Here is a 17738-nt window from a genome sequence, read left to right on the forward strand (position 1 = left end):
GTCAGGAGTCAGAAGTGCCTCCAGGAGAGCAGAAGCATGGCTGAGGAGCTGGGGCTGGGCTTCGAGGAAGCAGTCAGAGTGGAAATGCCAGAGGGCAGAGCCAGGCCAGCCGCCAGGAGCAAATCATGCTTGGCTCTCATCTGCTGCCTGCTGTCATTTTTCACCATTGCAGGACTTAGCACTTTCCTGATGCTCAGCCAGCCCGGGGCCCCGGGAAGAGACTGTATGCCTCGGGTAAGTACACTTGCTCCTGCCTAGGGAATCGGTGGTCTCTCTCCAGGCAGATACTCATTCCAGCTTGGGGCCTATGTCAGAACTGTTCATGGGCAGCATTGCGAGCTTCCCTGTACAAAGAAAGTACAGACTGGGAGGGTGAGAGATGGAAAGGTCCCATCTGGTTCTTAACTCTGGATTCCCAGGGAATTGAGTTGTTTCATCTCATGTTTATACAAGAACAATTCCACAGTCCATTTTTAAAGATAATTACAATCATAGTGTACTGATACTTTAGAAACATTCCTTTTTCTTAAAAACAAAAGGCTCTTAAATTGTTTTATATAATGCACGGTTGTTGAGGTGAAAGAAATCACAGGCAAGGAAATGAAGGAAAAAGCCTTACTCATAAATCCTTAGAAGAGAAAACTATTAACTATCTAAAGTACATAATTCCTTTCTGTTTTTAATAAAATGGGATTATTCTGAGCTTCCTACATAGTATGAAGCTATGTTTTGTTTCTACAGTATTGACTCTGTGACGTATGGCTGGCTATGTCCCTACATGTGTGATTACTATGATGTATGACTGACTGTACTATGTTCCTATACGTGTGATTACTATGACGTATGGCTGTACTATGTTCCTATACGTGTGATTAGTATGACGTATGGCTGGCTGTATTATGTTCCTATATGTATAGGCTAAGATTTGTCTAACTAGTTCCCCTTCTCAGGTTTAGAAATATTCTTCCTTGCTCAGCTAAGAACCTACTGAACCTAAGATCTCCCTGGAGAAGCTGTCACCAAAAGGCTGTGGGATTGGAGTTTGGAGAGTGAGGGTGCAGGTGTCCAGGAGGAGACCAGGAGTCCTGGGAAGCCCCAGGAAGGATCTGAAAAGTCAGCGTGTTAGTTAATGACTTTTCTTTAGAGGAAATGTCCCCGCATGCTCTGCGAGGGCTGATTAAATTTTAGTCCCAAGGATCCAACTATAAAGGGGAAATAGGCGGCTTATTGGAAACCTGGTCTCTAATCAGTCCTGGACAATTCCCACATCGCGGCTCCTGTGTAGCTCCTGCCACTCCATCAGGGCCAGCAAACAGTGATTCCGGCAGCCACGTGCCACGGCTTCGAGAATGCAGACACGTGCAACTAGACCAGAAAGGCTGCTTAGGTTAGAAGAGAACTGGAGGGAATGAGAAAATGGGAGGTCAGGCTTTGACCCCAGACACACACACACACAAGACTGAGAGACTTCAGGGAACTCTCCAATCAGAAGGGGACAGCTGTCTTGAACGAAGTATTACAAAGTGGCCTCCAGCAACCTGTGCCTTTCTGGATTCTGAAGGGATGCCGACATACAATAGGATTCTATTACCAGGGCGCTCTCTGTAATCCCGATGTTGGCAGAAGCCAAAGAAGGTCACCTAGGCTACCAGTGGATGCTGCAGTCCAGGAAAGGGAATTGGCAGGGGAAGTGACCAGACAGGAAGACCCATCAAGGAGGGTACTGTTATCACAAACAGCAACAACTCAGAATCCCCTTCTTGCCTCCCCTACTCAGGTGCTCGAGACTTGAACCACACTAATACCTAATACCTCCCATCCCATCACAAAGAAAACAATCTCCCTGACAACGGGGCATGGGTTGGGGGAGGTACACAGGATGCTTGAGGGTGTTGTTTAGCCGGGCTATAGGACAATCTTAGTGCAGCAAAACAGAAAAGAAAAGGGCGTGAGGCTGCGGTGGGTGTGCTGGGTGCTATGGATTTGGGGGTGAGGCTGGGGTGGGTGTGTGGGGTGCTATGGATTTGGGGGTGAGGCTGGGGTGGGTGTGCGGGGTGCTATGGATTTGGGAGCGAGGCTGGGGTGGGTGTGTGGGGTGCTATGGATTTGGGGGTGAGGCTGGGGTGGGTGTGTGGGGTGCTATGGATTTGTAACAGTAACAAATGTGCAGTTATAAAGTAGCAACAAAATTTTATGTTTGGGGTCACCACAGCATGAGAAACTGTATTAAATGGTCACAGCAATAGGAAGGTTGAGAACCAACGTTTTAGAGGAATCTAGAAGGAAGGTAACCCTTGGAAAGGACCTGACTAGAAAATGCAAAAGTTTGGACCAAGAAAAGGGTAGGCAGAGGGAGCAAGAAACATTGGCCATTTTCCTCTTTAGAACTTTGACCGAACTCGAGTGGGAACCAGGGCACAAAGAAGCCAGGTAGGAGCCCAGGAAGGAGTCACACTGAGGAGGGCAGAGATGGGAGCGGAAACTAAGTCAAAATATGGCTCTCAGGTCCCTGTGCTTAAAACCCAGTTTAGCCATTTGTGCCCAAGTGGAAAACCTTCAGTCAGAAGGGGGCGTTTCCGACAGCATGCTGTCAGCGTTAATAAGACGAGCGCAGGGCATTTTGCATGGCTGGAATGTGGCTGAACGGCGTGCTCAGGAGCCTAGAATACGCTTACCACTCTGTGCCAGGCACCAAACAACCACTAGGGAAACTTGACCTTGGGTCTCAAGGAGCTTAGAGGTTGTGGTGTGAGACTGAAAAGAAAAGAAGCTACTTCCCCGGCCTGTGCTACAGTGTTTCCCTAGCCTGCGCGCGCGCGGGGTAGAAACCTTTGTTTTGCAGATGGACAGCGGAGGGGGTGGAGACTTCGCCAAGGCTATTTCTCTAGTCGGAGGCAGATCCAAGTTTAAAACCAGACAGGGGCTTATTCCCACTGCACTAGGTTCTAGATATCACACCGTGAGTTGAAAAAAAGCTTCTGCTGCTACCCCTACCCCACGGCAACCCAGTGAGGACTTTCACAAACCTACGGCACACCCACAATCACCCACCAAGGACTCCTAGCTTGGCAGGAAATTAGGACTCTGTGTGTGTGTGTGTGTGTGTGTGTGTGTGTGTGTGTGTGTGTCAGAGAGAGAGAGAATATGAATGAATCAGAGAAGTGGTCTGGCTCTCTTAAGCTGAGGAAATATAATTGAAAACAAAATTGTTTGCCAACCCAGATCTCTCTCTCTCTCCCCCTCTCTCTCTCTCTCTCTCTCTCTCTCTCTCTCTCTCTCTCTCTCTCTCTCTCTCCCTCTCTCTCTGAAAAGGCTGAAGAGAAAGAAATACTCTTATAATTGAATAATCGTTAAACTAAGATGTGATGTGCATGACAGGCAATGGCCTCAGAGGTCGCAGAGGAGCAGAGAGATTGCTCTTTGATATGCATGGGCAGCAGATACAGCCCAGCACTCACATTTCAGTGTAAAGAGCCAAGCGACTCACAGCAGACACAATAGGAGACGCTTTGTTCCTGGAAGAGCTCACCTGCATGTGTGCATTTACAAATGCGTGGAGTAGCCCAGGAAAGGCTGAGAAGTAGAGCTTCTTGCTGACGTGAAAGGGAGGCAGGTGGCTGAGCCAGCGAAGGAGGGAAATGCTTATAAACATTCCTTGAAGAAAGTGTGATGTGTTCCCTATTTAAAGAAAAAAAAGAGACAGTGCAGTGTTTTAGGATCTTCAGATTTATGGGAGGCTAGGCAGATTTGCATTTTGGAAAGGCCATGAGTCACTGAAATCTCAAACATAGTCCGGGTTCTAGACTGGCCACTAGCTAGTTTGTCATCTCCCTTCCCATGGCCTCTGCTTGCATTTGTATAAAATGTGGATCATTAGAAACAGGGTATGTCTGGCATTGTGGAAACTGGCCAACAGCAAGCTTACATCATCATGCTGAGCAGGGAAGTTCCCTCCCTGGGAGATTACTTGACAGAGTACAGCTTCCCTACCTGCTGTGGAATCTGCCCTTGCAGGACAAAGAGGAGGTTTGGGTGCTGTGGAGCTCTTCTTGGCCTTAAGAATGTCTCAGCGCTCCCTTCTGCAGTACAGTCTTGCCCATTACCACAACCTCTCCCCTCAAACCGCTGTGTCAGTTGATTTGACCATAGTTCGGTATCCTCCGGGACCCTGAATGGTTCCACGGCTCCAGAACAGGTGCACTGGCTCTGTGTGTCCTCATCCTCCTCCAGCCGCAGCAGAGAAGATGCTGGAGCCTCTTGGCCCCACGCCAGGCATAGATAGACTGGTACCAGATTCTGTGCAGTGAATCGCCTGGACAGTGTAGCAGGGCTTCCTGCTTGGCCTGTCACCTTCTGTGCTGTCCTCCCAGACTCTCCTCACATTCTTGCCAGTCCCTTTTAATCTCATTTCTCCACCTTTCTGATAACTCCTGCAAGCTTCCACTATTTTCTGTACCTCACACACCAGAAAAGTCTGGAACACATTAAATGATCAATAAATGCTAGCTCTATTTCCTCCTGGAAAGGTACCAGCTGTGCCTGGCAAAGACATTCACTTGGTGTTTTCTGGATGGAAAGGAAGATAAAATACTTGGGCAATTTATCAGCCTTCCCTGATCCTCAGACTCTCAGTCCACTTTCTTCCTCATACTGTCGTGGGAGTTCTGCAAGACTCCAAGACATCCAGAAAGCTATAAGCAAAGACAGGATGCTCCCTGGAGGGCTTCCCTACCCACTCTGCCTTGGACAGGACTCTTCTCTTCCCAAGGTTTTTCTTGTTTTGAAGGTAGGCAATAACCCATAATCGCCAGCATTGTCTAGAAGACCCAAACAGATGAGATGGAAGAAGTGTGTTCAAGTCTGTCCCATAGTGGAGTCACCCCTGCTGTGAGCAGCTGCCAGGGACGACAGTGGTATGTCCGAAGGCAGAACAAGACCAAGCTGCAGGTCACCTCACAGGCCACATTGTCACTCCCTCAAGCGAGCCTGCACCACAGTGAGCACCATACTAGCTTGGCAAACTCCTGTGCCCTCACCCAGCCCAATAGTGTATGCCGCCAGACACCACAGCTGCACAGCGTAAAGGTGTGTCCCAGCCTGAGCCTCATGCCACACAACAACTGAACAACAGCAAGCTGAGGGTTTAAAGTGGACAGTTCGGCTTCTTCACACACTGGCATTATCAAAAGGCGGAGTTCATAGCAAACTATGGATCTACCACATCTACAAAGTGTCTGTGTTTGGAAAAAGGAGTAACGCTACCCCTAAACTTATACAGGATCTTAAATCCGCTGCTTCTCATAAAACATAGCCAATGGCAGCTCCTGTTTACAGACAAAGTAATAAACGCTTAAAGAAGAAGCACAGACAACACAGTATTGCTTGGGCCCAAAGAAAGAAGGAAAAGAAATGAATTGATAGAAATTTTAAGTGCAGCCTCCCTGAGCCACAAGGATAGGCCTGCCAGCAAAGAATATCGAGGTCAGCTGCTGTGCCAGGATCGGGAACCAAGAAATTACGAAGTTGGGATTTCCGAATTTACTCTGCTACAAATGCCTGACTCTTGGCAAGCCTGATCCAGGCCAGGGAAGCAAATGACGCAATGAAATGAGATCAAGTAAGCCGTTTCCAGAGGGATTGATCCTTGTGAAGATACACAGAGAGAGGAAGCCTCACGTGCCCTGATTTCTCCTAGGTGTGCTGTGGGACGTGTCGCAGGTCATAAAGCATGAATGTCTTTTCAATTGTAGCTATTATGACAGCAAGAAATGAATATAACTTCCTGTTTGTGAACAGGATAGACAAGAACAGGTGACTGCAGCCGGTGGGAGGGAAGGCTAAGGGGATCATTAGTTTAAAAGCACTCACGGGAATTTTTCTGGGGAAATGCCAGGAAATCTAAAGACCAACCCACCGCTAAGCTGTTTGCTGGTGTTCCCTGTCGATGCTTAGAAGGATCCTGGTGTACCCCAGGAAGCAAATTTGATCCAGCGGTTCAGATCCCAGGCCCCCTCCCTCCCTTTGACTTTGTAAAGGCTCTAAACCCCAGTGATGAACTCAACTTGCTCAGACTATTAAAAGGCTTACACACCAAGGCCCAGCGCAGAGGCCAGCAAGAAGGAACACTTAGCTAATTGGCGTGCCCTCCTTCCCACAGCCTTTCTTCTGCCTAGCTTAGAAAAGTAGATTCAGTCAAGAAATGTGTGCAGGAAAGGACACAGTCAGTTTGAGCCAGGGGTCACTACTAGTCAACATACCAAAAAGAAAAAAAATCAATGAAAGAAGGAAAATCATAAAATAGTGATCATTAAAGGTAGGGGGATGAGCGGGGAAAGTACTAATAATATTTCAAGGGTTAAAGCAAGCTGCAGGTCCTGGACACCCCACTGTCCCACTAAGATGTATGTTCATGAGCGTGTATATTAGCTTTCTTTGTGTTTTTTTTTTTCTTGTTGTTATTGGTTTTTGTTATTTTCAGACTCTGGTTTCTGGCCAACCCTTACATCTTTCAACAAACATTTCCAAAGCCCCAGCCGTGTTCCACACAGACTTTAGGGGCCCTTTAGAGACTGCAGTACCAACAGGCCATGACTACTCAGCTCCAAGTCGTTCAAATGTTCTTGGTGTTGTTGCTGCATTTATTCTGTTATGTGTACAAGTGTTTTGCCTATATGTGTGTATGTATACCACACACATAGCTGGTGTTCAAGAAGGTGAAAGACACTACCAGATCCCCTGAAAGCGTGGCTGCAGCTGGCTGTGAGCCACTGCATGAATGCCGATGCAGGAATTGAGCCTGGGTCATGTGCAAGAACAGCACTTGCGTTTACGTGCTGAGCATCTTCCCAGAATAAAAGGCTTTAATCTCACCAAAATTATCTCTCTCCCAGATTTCTGGGTGTGAAACGCTGGCTATTGTCACTGAGTCTGAACTGTGCTCCGTCGCTCGCTCCTCTCTGCCTCTGTCCTCCTAAGGTCTGGAAATCTGCTCATTTTGTAGATTACATAATCCAGTAAAAACACAGGCACTTCCCTGGCCACTGGGGACAGAGTAGTTAAGAGCAGACCAGCCCTTCTGCCTAACAAATTCTCCTAGAAGGAAAAGCATTGTCACAAGAAATAAAATTGGATTCTGATTCTCAGTCCTTGGTTTGAGAAGTTATGCTAAAGGGAAATGCCCCGTTCTTGAGGCACAGCCTGAGCCCAGGGTCCATTTGAATTTGGAGAGTAATGAAGCATCCTTTTGGACTTGTCATCTTCTAAGTACCCCAAAGTCACCCAGAAGAGACAGAAGAAACCAGGCTGAGAGGATAAGAATGATGTCTTACTGTCCTGGTGTTGCCAGGAGCTATCTGGAAAGCAGGCATTAGGGCAGCTTGGATCGTGAACCTTAATTCCCCTCCACAGCAGTAAAAGAAAGGAAGATAGAGTCCCCGCTCCTGTTTTGCCTGCAGATTTTGGGATGGTGTGGTCTTCAACACCTTCCAGCAGGGCACAGCTCAGACTCCACATGTAGATAGTGGTAGTCTGGACCACTAAAACCCCATGCATCCCAACCATAGATGGAAATAAAATTTGTGTTCAAGGAATAAAAACCCAACAGAGCCATCAGGAATCTGTGTGCATATCCCAGATATCTGCTCACAGTCCTGGGACTCTTAATCAAAAAGGAATGCTCTAAAACTTGCCCTGAGAGTCTGTTCACACAGCTTAAGCAGGATGAATGATAGTTTCTCAGCAGAGAAGTAAATGAACCAAGAAGAATCTGACTAAGGTAGCTATACTTCTTGTTTACCAGGAGGAAATTCAATAAAGATCTCCCCAGTACTCTGAGTACCTCACTTCCCACTTCCTGCCTCACCAAATAACAAATTCCCTTATTAACTCTGCCCATAGCAAGTCAAGTACCAGATAGAAACCGAACCACTTCTAGGTGCGTCTCCATCCTCAAGCCAGCAAACTATGGACGTGGGACAGTTTGCCCCAACAATTGTTTAGGCTTTTCCAAGACCCTGGGTGAATATTCAGTGTCTTCATTCCCTAGCAGGAAGCCTTGCCATTTTCCAGCTGCCCCCGTGTGCGATTGGGCCTCCTTTTTCTATTTTTTTTTTTAAATATTTATTTATTAAGTATGCAATATTCTGTCTGCATATATGCCTGCAGGCCAGAAGAGGGCACCAGATGGCTGTGAGCCACCATGTGGTTGCTGGGAATTGAACTCAGGACCTTCGGAAGAGCAGGCAATGCTCTTAACTGCCGAGCCATCTCGCCAGCCCCGGACCTCCTTTTTCTTGCACAAGCTGTTAGCACGTCTAGTGTGGCTATCGCTCCTCCTTCATCTGGCTGACTTGTCAGGACCTTTAAGCATCTATTCAGACTGACTCCCCTCACAATTCTGGACCAGTTTCATGTTCGGGGAACCTTGAGCTTGCCCCCACTGCCACCTTGCTGACCCTCTTGTCTTCTGCCCCAACATATCAGGAGCTTGTCTGTAGGTTGTAAGTCACCTGACCAGAGTTAGCATGCTATTTCACCTCATGTGGTATATAGAATATTCAACAAGCCCCACCGCCACTATGGGGATGTGAATAGCAACCATTATAGAGTGTTTCATGAGACTGGATGTACTTATAACCAATAAGCAACAGCTGAACTCTCTGTACTTTTAAATTTCTTGATTCATGCACTGTGGCAAACTCTTACAGCTGGAAACATGGGGGCATAAAAAGAAGGAAGCAGTTAAGAAGACAGGAGATCAGTGGGATACAGGATGTCAGGATAAGCGACAAGTGTGGGCGGAGAGATGGCTCAGTGAGTCAAGGACCCTTGTGGGAAAGCAAATAGCAGACCAGCACGGGTTGTCCTTAGTTCGCCACACATGAACTGTGCATACACATACCTACACAAAAATAAATAAAACGCAATTTCTTAAAAATATAGAACATATCATGAAGTGTATGAGGAACCACCAAAGGATTATGAGCATAGTAGAATCTTGATCATAATAGAATTCTCTCTAGTTAGCCTTCTAGAGAGGAGCTAGAACATAGATGAAAGGAAGAAACCAAAGGCATGAAGCTCTGCCAGGAGGCTTTAGAGGGACCCAGAGAGCAGGAAGCAGGGCCTAGGCATATTGCTGCACTCTCTCCTGTGTTGGTGCTTGTTCCCTTGCACTCACACAGACACAACCTCTCAAGCACACACATGTGCACATTCAGAATTTTAGTTGTAGACATAGATCAGAAGTCCGTGCTAGAAGACTGGCTTGGGAAGGTGCACAAATGTGCGAAAGGCCAGAGTTAGGACTAGTGAGTTGAGGGCCTGCTTGCTCCTGGGCCTTGTGCTCAGGCCTGTGAGTCTTATATTTTCCACATAATCTTTGAGTCGATTAGGGCATTTTCTTATTAGATCTTCTCCTTGGCGCTGCACATCATTTGGGTTTGGTAGTGTTAGTATCCCCAGTTTATAAATGGGTACAATAAACTCAGAGAAGAACGGTGTTTTCCACAAGATCTTTTCATTGGTAAAAGACAGAACCACAATCCAAATGCGTATCTATTTGATGCCAAGACAACTGCCTTTTCTCTATCATAGGAAATCTGAAATGACTTACGCATTAGGATTGTGGTAGTGGAAGAATCCTTCATGTGTTCCGTGGAAACAGGAAGAGTGGCAAGACTGATGGGAAGGAAAAGGGAATATCACCATTATTTGACTGGATCATTTCCAAGACTTGGAGAGACAAATATTGCATGTTTTCTTTTATATGCGGATCCTCAATTATATCCAATCATCTGTATAGAGATGATATAGATATAGCTATAGAGGGGTGGATTTCATGAAATTAAAAACTAGATAATCTGGGAAAAGGAAGACTAGCTTGGGAGGAAGAGGAGAAGAACAGAATATAAGAGGGTGAATATTGTCAAAGTACATGATATATATATACTTGAGTGAGAATGTATATATGAAGTTCCCCATGATGCACAATTAGTATATGCCAATACAAAAACAATAGTTCAAATCGTCAAAGTAAAGTGGCAAAAATAAAATAACTCCCACTGTTGGTTTACTACAAGCAATGACAGGATGCTGAGGTCTCCTAGGATACAGCAGGGAAAACCCTCAAACTAAAAGATAAAGATAAAAGAGAGTGAGGACATTGGGAGAGCTGAGATACAAGATTCCCACCAACTGAGATGTTCCAATGTTATTTCCCTCCCAAGAGAGCATCAAGGCTTAGACAGCCGAGTCTATGGGCATCTGTGCATGTGTTGAGGTAAGAAGGGCTTTAAGGACTGAACTGTATCTCTCTTTCTCAACAGGCTATACAAAACCAAAATTGTGAGCCTTCACCACAGCCAGTTTGTAAGTGTTCATTTTTGATGCTTTTTCTTGGGGGAAATAAGGGCATTTCTTATAGTTTTAGGATGAAAGTAATTGGGAGTGGGTCTTTCATTGACACATTGCTAAGCCAAGAGATGCAGAGAGACTTAAAAGAATAGTGAGGCTCCTCACCCATCATTAAGAAGGCAATATTGGTTGGGCGGTGGTGCTGCTGCCAGGCGGTGGTGCTGCTGCCAGGCGGTGGTGGCGCACGCCTTTAATCCCAGCACTTGGGAGGCAGAGGCAGGTGGATCTTTGTGAGTTCGAGACCAGCCTGGTCTACAAAAGCCAGTTCCAGGACAGGCTCCAAAGCTACAGAGAAACCCTGTCTCAAAAAGCCAAAAAAAAAAAAAAAAAGGAGGCGAAACTGTGTTCTAACTACATGTATGATATGTGGCCTGAGTCCAAACTCGCAGCTCACAAACATGCTGGGCAACGCAGCCTTCAGACAGATCATTCCAGCTGTGTACAGTCAGTCATCTCTGACCGTGGTTATCCTTCTGGCTAGCTAAGTGTGGATGAAAGTAATCAAGTCCGATTAAGGACTGAGAACAGTTCCCAAAGCAGCAAAAGTATACAATAGAATCATCTTTACCACTATAGATTCTATAGCATAGAACATGTTTAACTTTAATACAAAAGCCAACATGAAATTATAAGTTCCTTCTTAAAGACTAATGAGAAAAGGGCCCAGAAAGGGAAGAGGATCCTCCAAGGTCATGGAGCAACAGAGTGGATCCTACTTCTTTCTCCCCCCATCCCTTCTCTGTTGAGTTATCCACACACTTCAGGGGATACAGTAAAGGAACCATAAAGAATATGAAAAGTCATCTGGCCCTCACAGAACAATGAGCATGGTTTTTATTAGGCCTGGCTAGGGTCCAGCAACCATGTAAACACAGCATTCAAGGTAGAGTTTACTGTGCCCATCTCAGAGGCAGAACTGTGTCCAGGCTAGGCAACTCGCCCAAAGTCCTTTGCACGCAAGACTCTTATTCCTGAGTCTCCCATGTCCCCAGTGGTGCATCCTACAGACACCATAGCACATGCCAAACCAAAGCCCACAATACATGGAGCTGAGCTGCAAGGCATGGGGCCGATGCTCCTCTCCCACCACAGGGGCGGTCGTCACTCTCTTAGCCTTACTCAAGGCATATTTCTTGTTTTGTTACAGACACACCTTCCAGAGCCAAGCCAAGGGCGCACCTGACAAGTAAGACTTCCTGTACTCCTTTAAACACCACTGGCCATAGGCCTGAGATTTCTTTCATTATATTACCAAAACTCACTGTGGTGGCTTCAAATGGGCATCAGAATTGACAATCAAGGATTTTGAGTAACTTCTTCTTCCCTGTGACAATGGACTCATGTCTCTCGGGTGCTCGGTGTTCTTCAGTCGGCCTTCTGCCTGCCTGTCCTGCTTTTCTCTGGCATACACACACCCAGCCATCCTGAAGTGGTTTTCCTCCATTCTGTGTCCTCAAGTAATTCTGGCTCTCATAATGGCTGAAAGATCTCTGGATTGACTTGAAGGAGCTGAAGGGCAAGCTCAGTGAGTGGATGCTGCTGCTTCTTAGTCTAGGTACCTGCAGTGCTGGTGCTAGGTGCAGGCTCAGTCAGATCCCAGAAGCTCCATGGACAGCTCCATACTCTGTGAGGTCCATCTCAAAAATGAAGGTGGAAAGCCACAGGGGATGATACTCAGTGGCAACTTCTGGTTTTCACAGGCGCACACACACACACACACAAGCACACAACATAGACACACACGAAGAAGACATTTAGGAAACTCAGACTCAGACAATGATTTGCATGTTCCTAGACATGCAGAAGAGTTCAAAGTTAAGCTGGCTTCTTTCGGCTATGATTTTCACTGCAGCAGGCTTTCTATTCCGGTTCTGACTTCTGCTGAGCTAACACAGCTTATTGCATTCTGTACTATGAGGGTTACCTCTCTAGAGGCACAACAGGACTGGTTTATGCATCATCTGAGAAAACATGTCAATCACCGCATCATCCACAGTGAAGAACCACCAGATGTGACTTACAAAGATGTCTATATGGAGGTGCCAGAGCTTTCCAAGAGCCACTTAATGTAGAGACTAGATGAGTTCACACCCATTCAAGACTGTGCCAAGCTTGCAAAAGAAACCCTAGTCCAGTCAGCAATGTGAAAGATATCTTAGAAGCTCCAGAGTCTAGGTTTCTGGTCACCCACTGGATGTGCAGGTTGTGAATTGTTCCTTAAGGCAGAAGCTATCCACAAACTATAGTGTCAGTACATAATGGTGATTGCTGTGAGTTTCCAAAGCAGTTAGAGGCAGTCAAGATGTTTTTGTTGTCTCTAATAGAATAGTTTTTTATTTTTTTTGCAAATTATCCTATTTGACATCAGTAGTTTGAAACAAGTTTGATTCCATCCATTTCCTTTAACTATAGACATCAGCTAATATGTTTAATTTAATTAGAATTAGGAGTGAAGCAGGCATGAGAACATATGAAATATATTAAATAGCACAGGCTTACTCTTTAATCTGTCTAAATGAAGCATGGTGCTTTATCTGAACAGAAAACAACAAGCTCAACTGTACCCGGCTTATTTTAATCTATAAAATGCCCGCATTGGTCTGTGCACTTAATGTTCAGAACAAGGCTCTAAAGAGCCCAATCCTCAGCTTCCAGATGAGACACCGAGGTGCAGAAGAGAAAGCAAACATGCACAGTTGATAGAGAGGTTTGCATGGCGCAGGATCAGAGTTGGTACTGGGCCCAAGCAGCCCAGAGCCCAGCTTCCTTCCATCCCACAAGTATATTTGCACTGACTTATATTTGGCTCTGGCAGTGTGGGAGAGGAATTGCTGAAATGTTCTGAGTCTCTAGTCCCAGCCTGTCCTCAGGCAATTCATTATTGATTACCGCCTGTTTTGTGACATTGGACCACAACATTGTGATGTAATGACAAGGTTGATCTCTCTCTCTTCCTCTCTCTCCTCTCTCTCTCTCTCTCTCTCTCTCTCTCTCTTCCCACTCCCTCTCTCCATTCCTCCCTCCCTCCTTCTCTTTGGAAAAGAGCTTGTCTGAAGCAGAATGCTAGGAAAGATGAGTGCATTTCCCAACAGCCATGGATTTTACACCTCCTTTAGTCTTTCTCACAAGTGGTATTTGTCTTTTTTAGATTTTAGGGTTTTTAGAATTTGTAGAAGGCACTGTACAAAAGGAATTTTTCTAGATGGAGGGAGAAGGGGGAAAAGGAGAGTACAGTCATATATTCCATATTGGTGGGCAACTGTTTTCAGGATCTCCAGCAGACAGTCCAATCCTTGGATGATGTAGTCTAGTCTCATAAAAATGATGGAGCAGTAACAAACTCTGCACTTTTCCTCCCGGTGTATGCTAAATACTTCTGGCTTTTAACACCAGATACAATGTAAATACTTCTAGCTTTTAACACCGGATAAAATGTAAATACTTCAGACTTTATAATGTAAATACTTCCGGCTTTTAACACCTCATACAAGGCAAATACTTCCGGCTATTAACACCCAATACAATATAAAGAGTTTTACTATATTACCTGGGGAAATGTGCAAAGAAAAGATGCTGTATGTTCAGCAGACACTATTTTCCCCCAATATTTTTGTTTCCTGAATTGGGGTGAATGATAAGCGCAGGACTGTGTATGGTAAGGATGTTGGTATAGTGATGGAAATATTACATTTGGGAGCAGGCTTTGACATAAAGTTTGCCAGTTTCTCCAGCTAAGTTAAAAGGATTTTTCCTTGTATAGAATGGGTAGGAAAAGCTGGAATGAACCAGGCATGGAAAAGGAGGATAATCAGGGCTAATCTGAGAATGTCTTAGCTCAAAGTCAGCCTTGTCTTCCAGACAGTGGGTGCTAGTCATGCTGAGGGCAGGCAAAGCTGAGGGGCCTGGAAGAACGATTCTACACATGTCTTTGCCAGTTGGCCAGTGAGGATAACAAGGTGGACTCATCGTTCATAGGCCCCAGAATGAGCACTGGGACAGTCTGGTGTCAGGATTTGCCCTGGGAAAGCAAGCTGTTAGCGGTCGATTCTTTTCAGGTGCACAGAAGAACAAAGGGATTTCTTAACTTTCACTGCATCCATGTAGAACAACAATTTGTGAATAAGAAAACATTTGATGAGGAGGCAGGAATGAATGACCACACCAGAACACAGACTTAAATTACCAGGAATGCACAGCTCCGACTGTGGATGAAATTACATAATTCTAGAGACCCCAAGGAAAGGGAATGCAGAAAGCAGGGACTGGAAAGCTGGCTGAGTCTGAAAAGTGCTTGCATTGCAGCATGAGGACTTCAGCTTGAATCTCCAGCAACCACTGAGAAATCTCGGCACAGCCACTCATGCCCGTGTCCCTAGCACTGGAGTGACAGAGATAGGTAGGTCCCTACAACTTTCCAGCCAGCCAATCTGCTCAAGTTAGTGAACTCCAGGCTCAGTGAAAACCCATGTCTCAAAACATAGGGTGAAGAACAACTGAATAGGACACCCCATTTCTACCTCTGGCCTCCACATGCATCTGCACGCACACGTGTAGACACAACACAAACACATAGGCGCATGCACACACACTAAGAAAACAGGCAAAGAGCACAAGACTTTATCAAAGGCCACGGGTTCTGACCTGTGCTATTAAACTTCTCTCTTGTATTTGCAGTTCTTAAGCAAACTCCAGGGCCACATCTGCAAAATCAGTTTCCTGCTCTGCACTGGGAACATGAACTAGGCTTGGCCTTCACCAAGAACAGGATGAACTATACCAACAAATTTCTGGTGATCCCCGAGTCCGGAGACTATTTCATTTACTCCCAGATCACATTCCGAGGGATCACATCTAGGTGTAGCAACATCGGCCAAGGAAGACGACCTAACAGGCCAGACTTCATCATCGTGGTTATCACCAAGGTAACAGACAGCTACCCCGAGCCCTCCCACCTCCTCACAGGAACCAAGTCTGTGTGTGAAATAAGCAGCAACTGGTTTCAGCCCCTCTACCTTGGGGCTATGTTCTCCTTGGAAGAGGGGGACAGGCTGATGGTTAATGTCAGTGATATCTCCTTGGTGGATTACACAAAAGAAGATAAAACTTTCTTTGGCGCCTTCTTGCTATAAGGGGAAACAACCACAAGGATGTAGGGCCTCCTTGACCCCTACTTCCCACTCTTCTTTGCTCATGTGGAACTATAATCAGGGGTGTGGGGGATCAAGGATGGGGACAGAGGTTTAGCTACATAATTTAGGAACCCAAGATGATCCTTTCTATATGTTTTGGACTGAAATAGTAAATGAAAAACTCAGAAGAACTCGTGTTTGCTAGAGACCTGCTGGGTTTTCAAAATTAAAACAGCCGTCTGCAATGGCTCCATCCACTACTCTCCAGACGTGATGTTTCTGAGATGTCCTCCTTCCTGTTCACTGATTAGCTGAGGATGCTTAATCAGTGATTCTAGTCTGGCTCCATGGTCAGAAAAGGAGAATGGAATGTTCTGCCTGCATCTATCTCCATGGTGCATGAGAGCATCAAGCAGCACAGACTTACTGTAAGGACTTGCGCAAGAGCAGCCAAAATGATCTGCTCACCTCCTCCACTAAACCCAAACTTTGTGTCAAGGGCCTTCAAAACTGCCCATGGCTGATCTGGGCAGCTTGGAAGTTTATCCAAGACAGGGATCTTCTGGCATCCCGGGATGCCTGAGGCTCTGGGAAGTTCCCCATCAGGTATTCATTTTGCCTGTTTGTGGAAAACTGAAACTCAAATTTTCTCTACTGAGTTTGTTAAATATATATATTTATGTGCATGTGCATATGTGAGCATGTACATGTGTGCACATGTGTACATGTGTGTGTGTGTACGTGTGTGTGTGTGTGTGTATTACTGTCCAGAAGGGCATGACCAAACATTCCTAACTGGACTCAAATCAGCACTTCTGTTTCCAAGGTACTGGTCCCACAGCAGACATGAGGCCACTGCTGTGTAAAGCAAGATGGGAAAAGGATGCTTTCTAAAAACACGTGGTGGCGTCAAGGGTGGTGGCACTCATCTTTAATCCCAGCATGGAAGAGGCTGAGCCAGGAGGATTGTCATAAGTTTGAGGAAAACCTGGCCTAAGTAGTAATTTTCTGACAAGTCTGGGCTATATAACAGGATCTTCTCATAAATTAAAATTAAAAAAAAAATAGAAAATAGGCTGGTCCTCAAAGATAAAGTAATATATTCAAGGATTTGGGAAAGAGGGCATGTGTTTTGAAAAATAGTTAATTTAGTGAAAAATGTTTTGCTGGTTAAATGCTTCTCAAAAAGCTACAGAACTCAAATAGATTCCATAAGCATTTATGTCGGACTTACTTGACCTGGGGACAGAGAAATAAATTATTTTAGTCTCAGATCCACTCATCCTAACAGATTGGCACCTCCGTCATTTGTGGAGATTTCCGTCACTCTGGCTGTGTTAGCTGGTTAATCAGCTAACCTGAGACGCATTGGTATTTTCTTATTATGAAAATGGGCGCCGTTTGAGAAGGACAATCAGTAACAGAATGATCTGCATTTCTTCTTGAGTGTTGTTATAACAGCTGAGCAAGGGCAGTTTCCCATAAATAAACAAGAGGGGAGTAAGAATACAGCTCCCTATGGTGAGATCCAGCATTGAAACAGTAAACAGAAAGAGATTGCTGACGCAAACACCTTTGAAAATACTAGAACTTTGTGAATGGCCTAGAGGTGCTCTGGAAAGTCTATGTCCCCAGCAAAAGCAAAAGTCATAGTCATCTTTCATAGGTCATTGGAATTTTGACCTTAGCTGGCTTTGGGTCTGTTTGGCAAAACACAATTGCAAGGCTGTAACTTCTGAGTTGATTTTGTTGTCTAACTGAGGGATGGTGGGAAAAAGGAAAGTGAACTTCTACCATCTCTTGGAACGGATTAGGTTCCGTGCACACCAGAGCCCTTGGATCTATTTCCATGCAAGCTACTTCACCCCAAGGAAATTCCAATTCCATGCTTGGCAGTAACTCCTTGGCTTATAGAAGTCCACGAGTTCACTGTGCACAAGGCATGGCCGTTGCCAGCAATCTCTTGCGTGGTATTTCTCTCAAGTCCTTACTCAATCAGGTTTCCATGATTGTGACATTAAGGATTAATTTCTAGAGCAGGTTTGTTTATATCCTGTCCCTTGCAAAATACATGCAGATATGCCTGGCCTCAAAATCCCCTGGTTGTCGGGGCTTAGAGTTCTGGGACTGTTGCGCTGTTTTCAGTATTTTATTAAAGCTTGCATCACTGCTCTGAATGCTGACAGTATTACAGCA

General features: G+C 45.5%; 1 protein-coding gene across 2 annotated transcripts; it reads left to right on the forward strand.

Moving 5' to 3' along the window:
- Positions 1 to 36: 36 nt before the first annotated feature.
- On the forward strand, positions 37 to 15542 carry Tnfsf15 (TNF superfamily member 15). Of its 2 annotated transcripts, XM_057785499.1 has the most exons (5): positions 37 to 227; positions 2895 to 2904; positions 10326 to 10368; positions 11561 to 11599; positions 15088 to 15542. In XM_057785499.1, the coding sequence occupies exons 1-5, from the start codon at positions 37 to 39 to the stop codon at positions 15540 to 15542; spliced, it is 738 nt and encodes a 245-aa protein (XP_057641482.1). The 2 variants fall into 2 exon arrangements, with proteins under 2 accessions (XP_057641482.1, XP_057641481.1); XM_057785498.1 differs by lacking the exon at positions 2895 to 2904 and having other exon boundaries at positions 37 to 234.
- Positions 15543 to 17738: the final 2196 nt, after the last annotated feature.

Source organism: Chionomys nivalis, chromosome 11, assembly GCF_950005125.1.
Source record: "Chionomys nivalis chromosome 11, mChiNiv1.1, whole genome shotgun sequence".
NCBI classification, from domain to species: Eukaryota; Metazoa; Chordata; class Mammalia; order Rodentia; family Cricetidae; genus Chionomys; species Chionomys nivalis.

Bases quoted from the DNA above. Each gene is read 5' to 3' on its own strand.
- Tnfsf15 (XM_057785499.1), top strand. From the start codon at position 37: ATGGCTGAGGAGCTGGGGCTGGGCTTCGAGGAAGCAGTCAGAGTGGAA. The intron at 10,369-11,560 runs GTAAGTGTTCAT...GTTTTGTTACAG, and splicing joins GCCTTCACCACAGCCAGTTT to ACACACCTTCCAGAGCCAAG. The intron at 11,600-15,087 runs GTAAGACTTCCT...TTGTATTTGCAG, and splicing joins GCCAAGGGCGCACCTGACAA to TTCTTAAGCAAACTCCAGGG.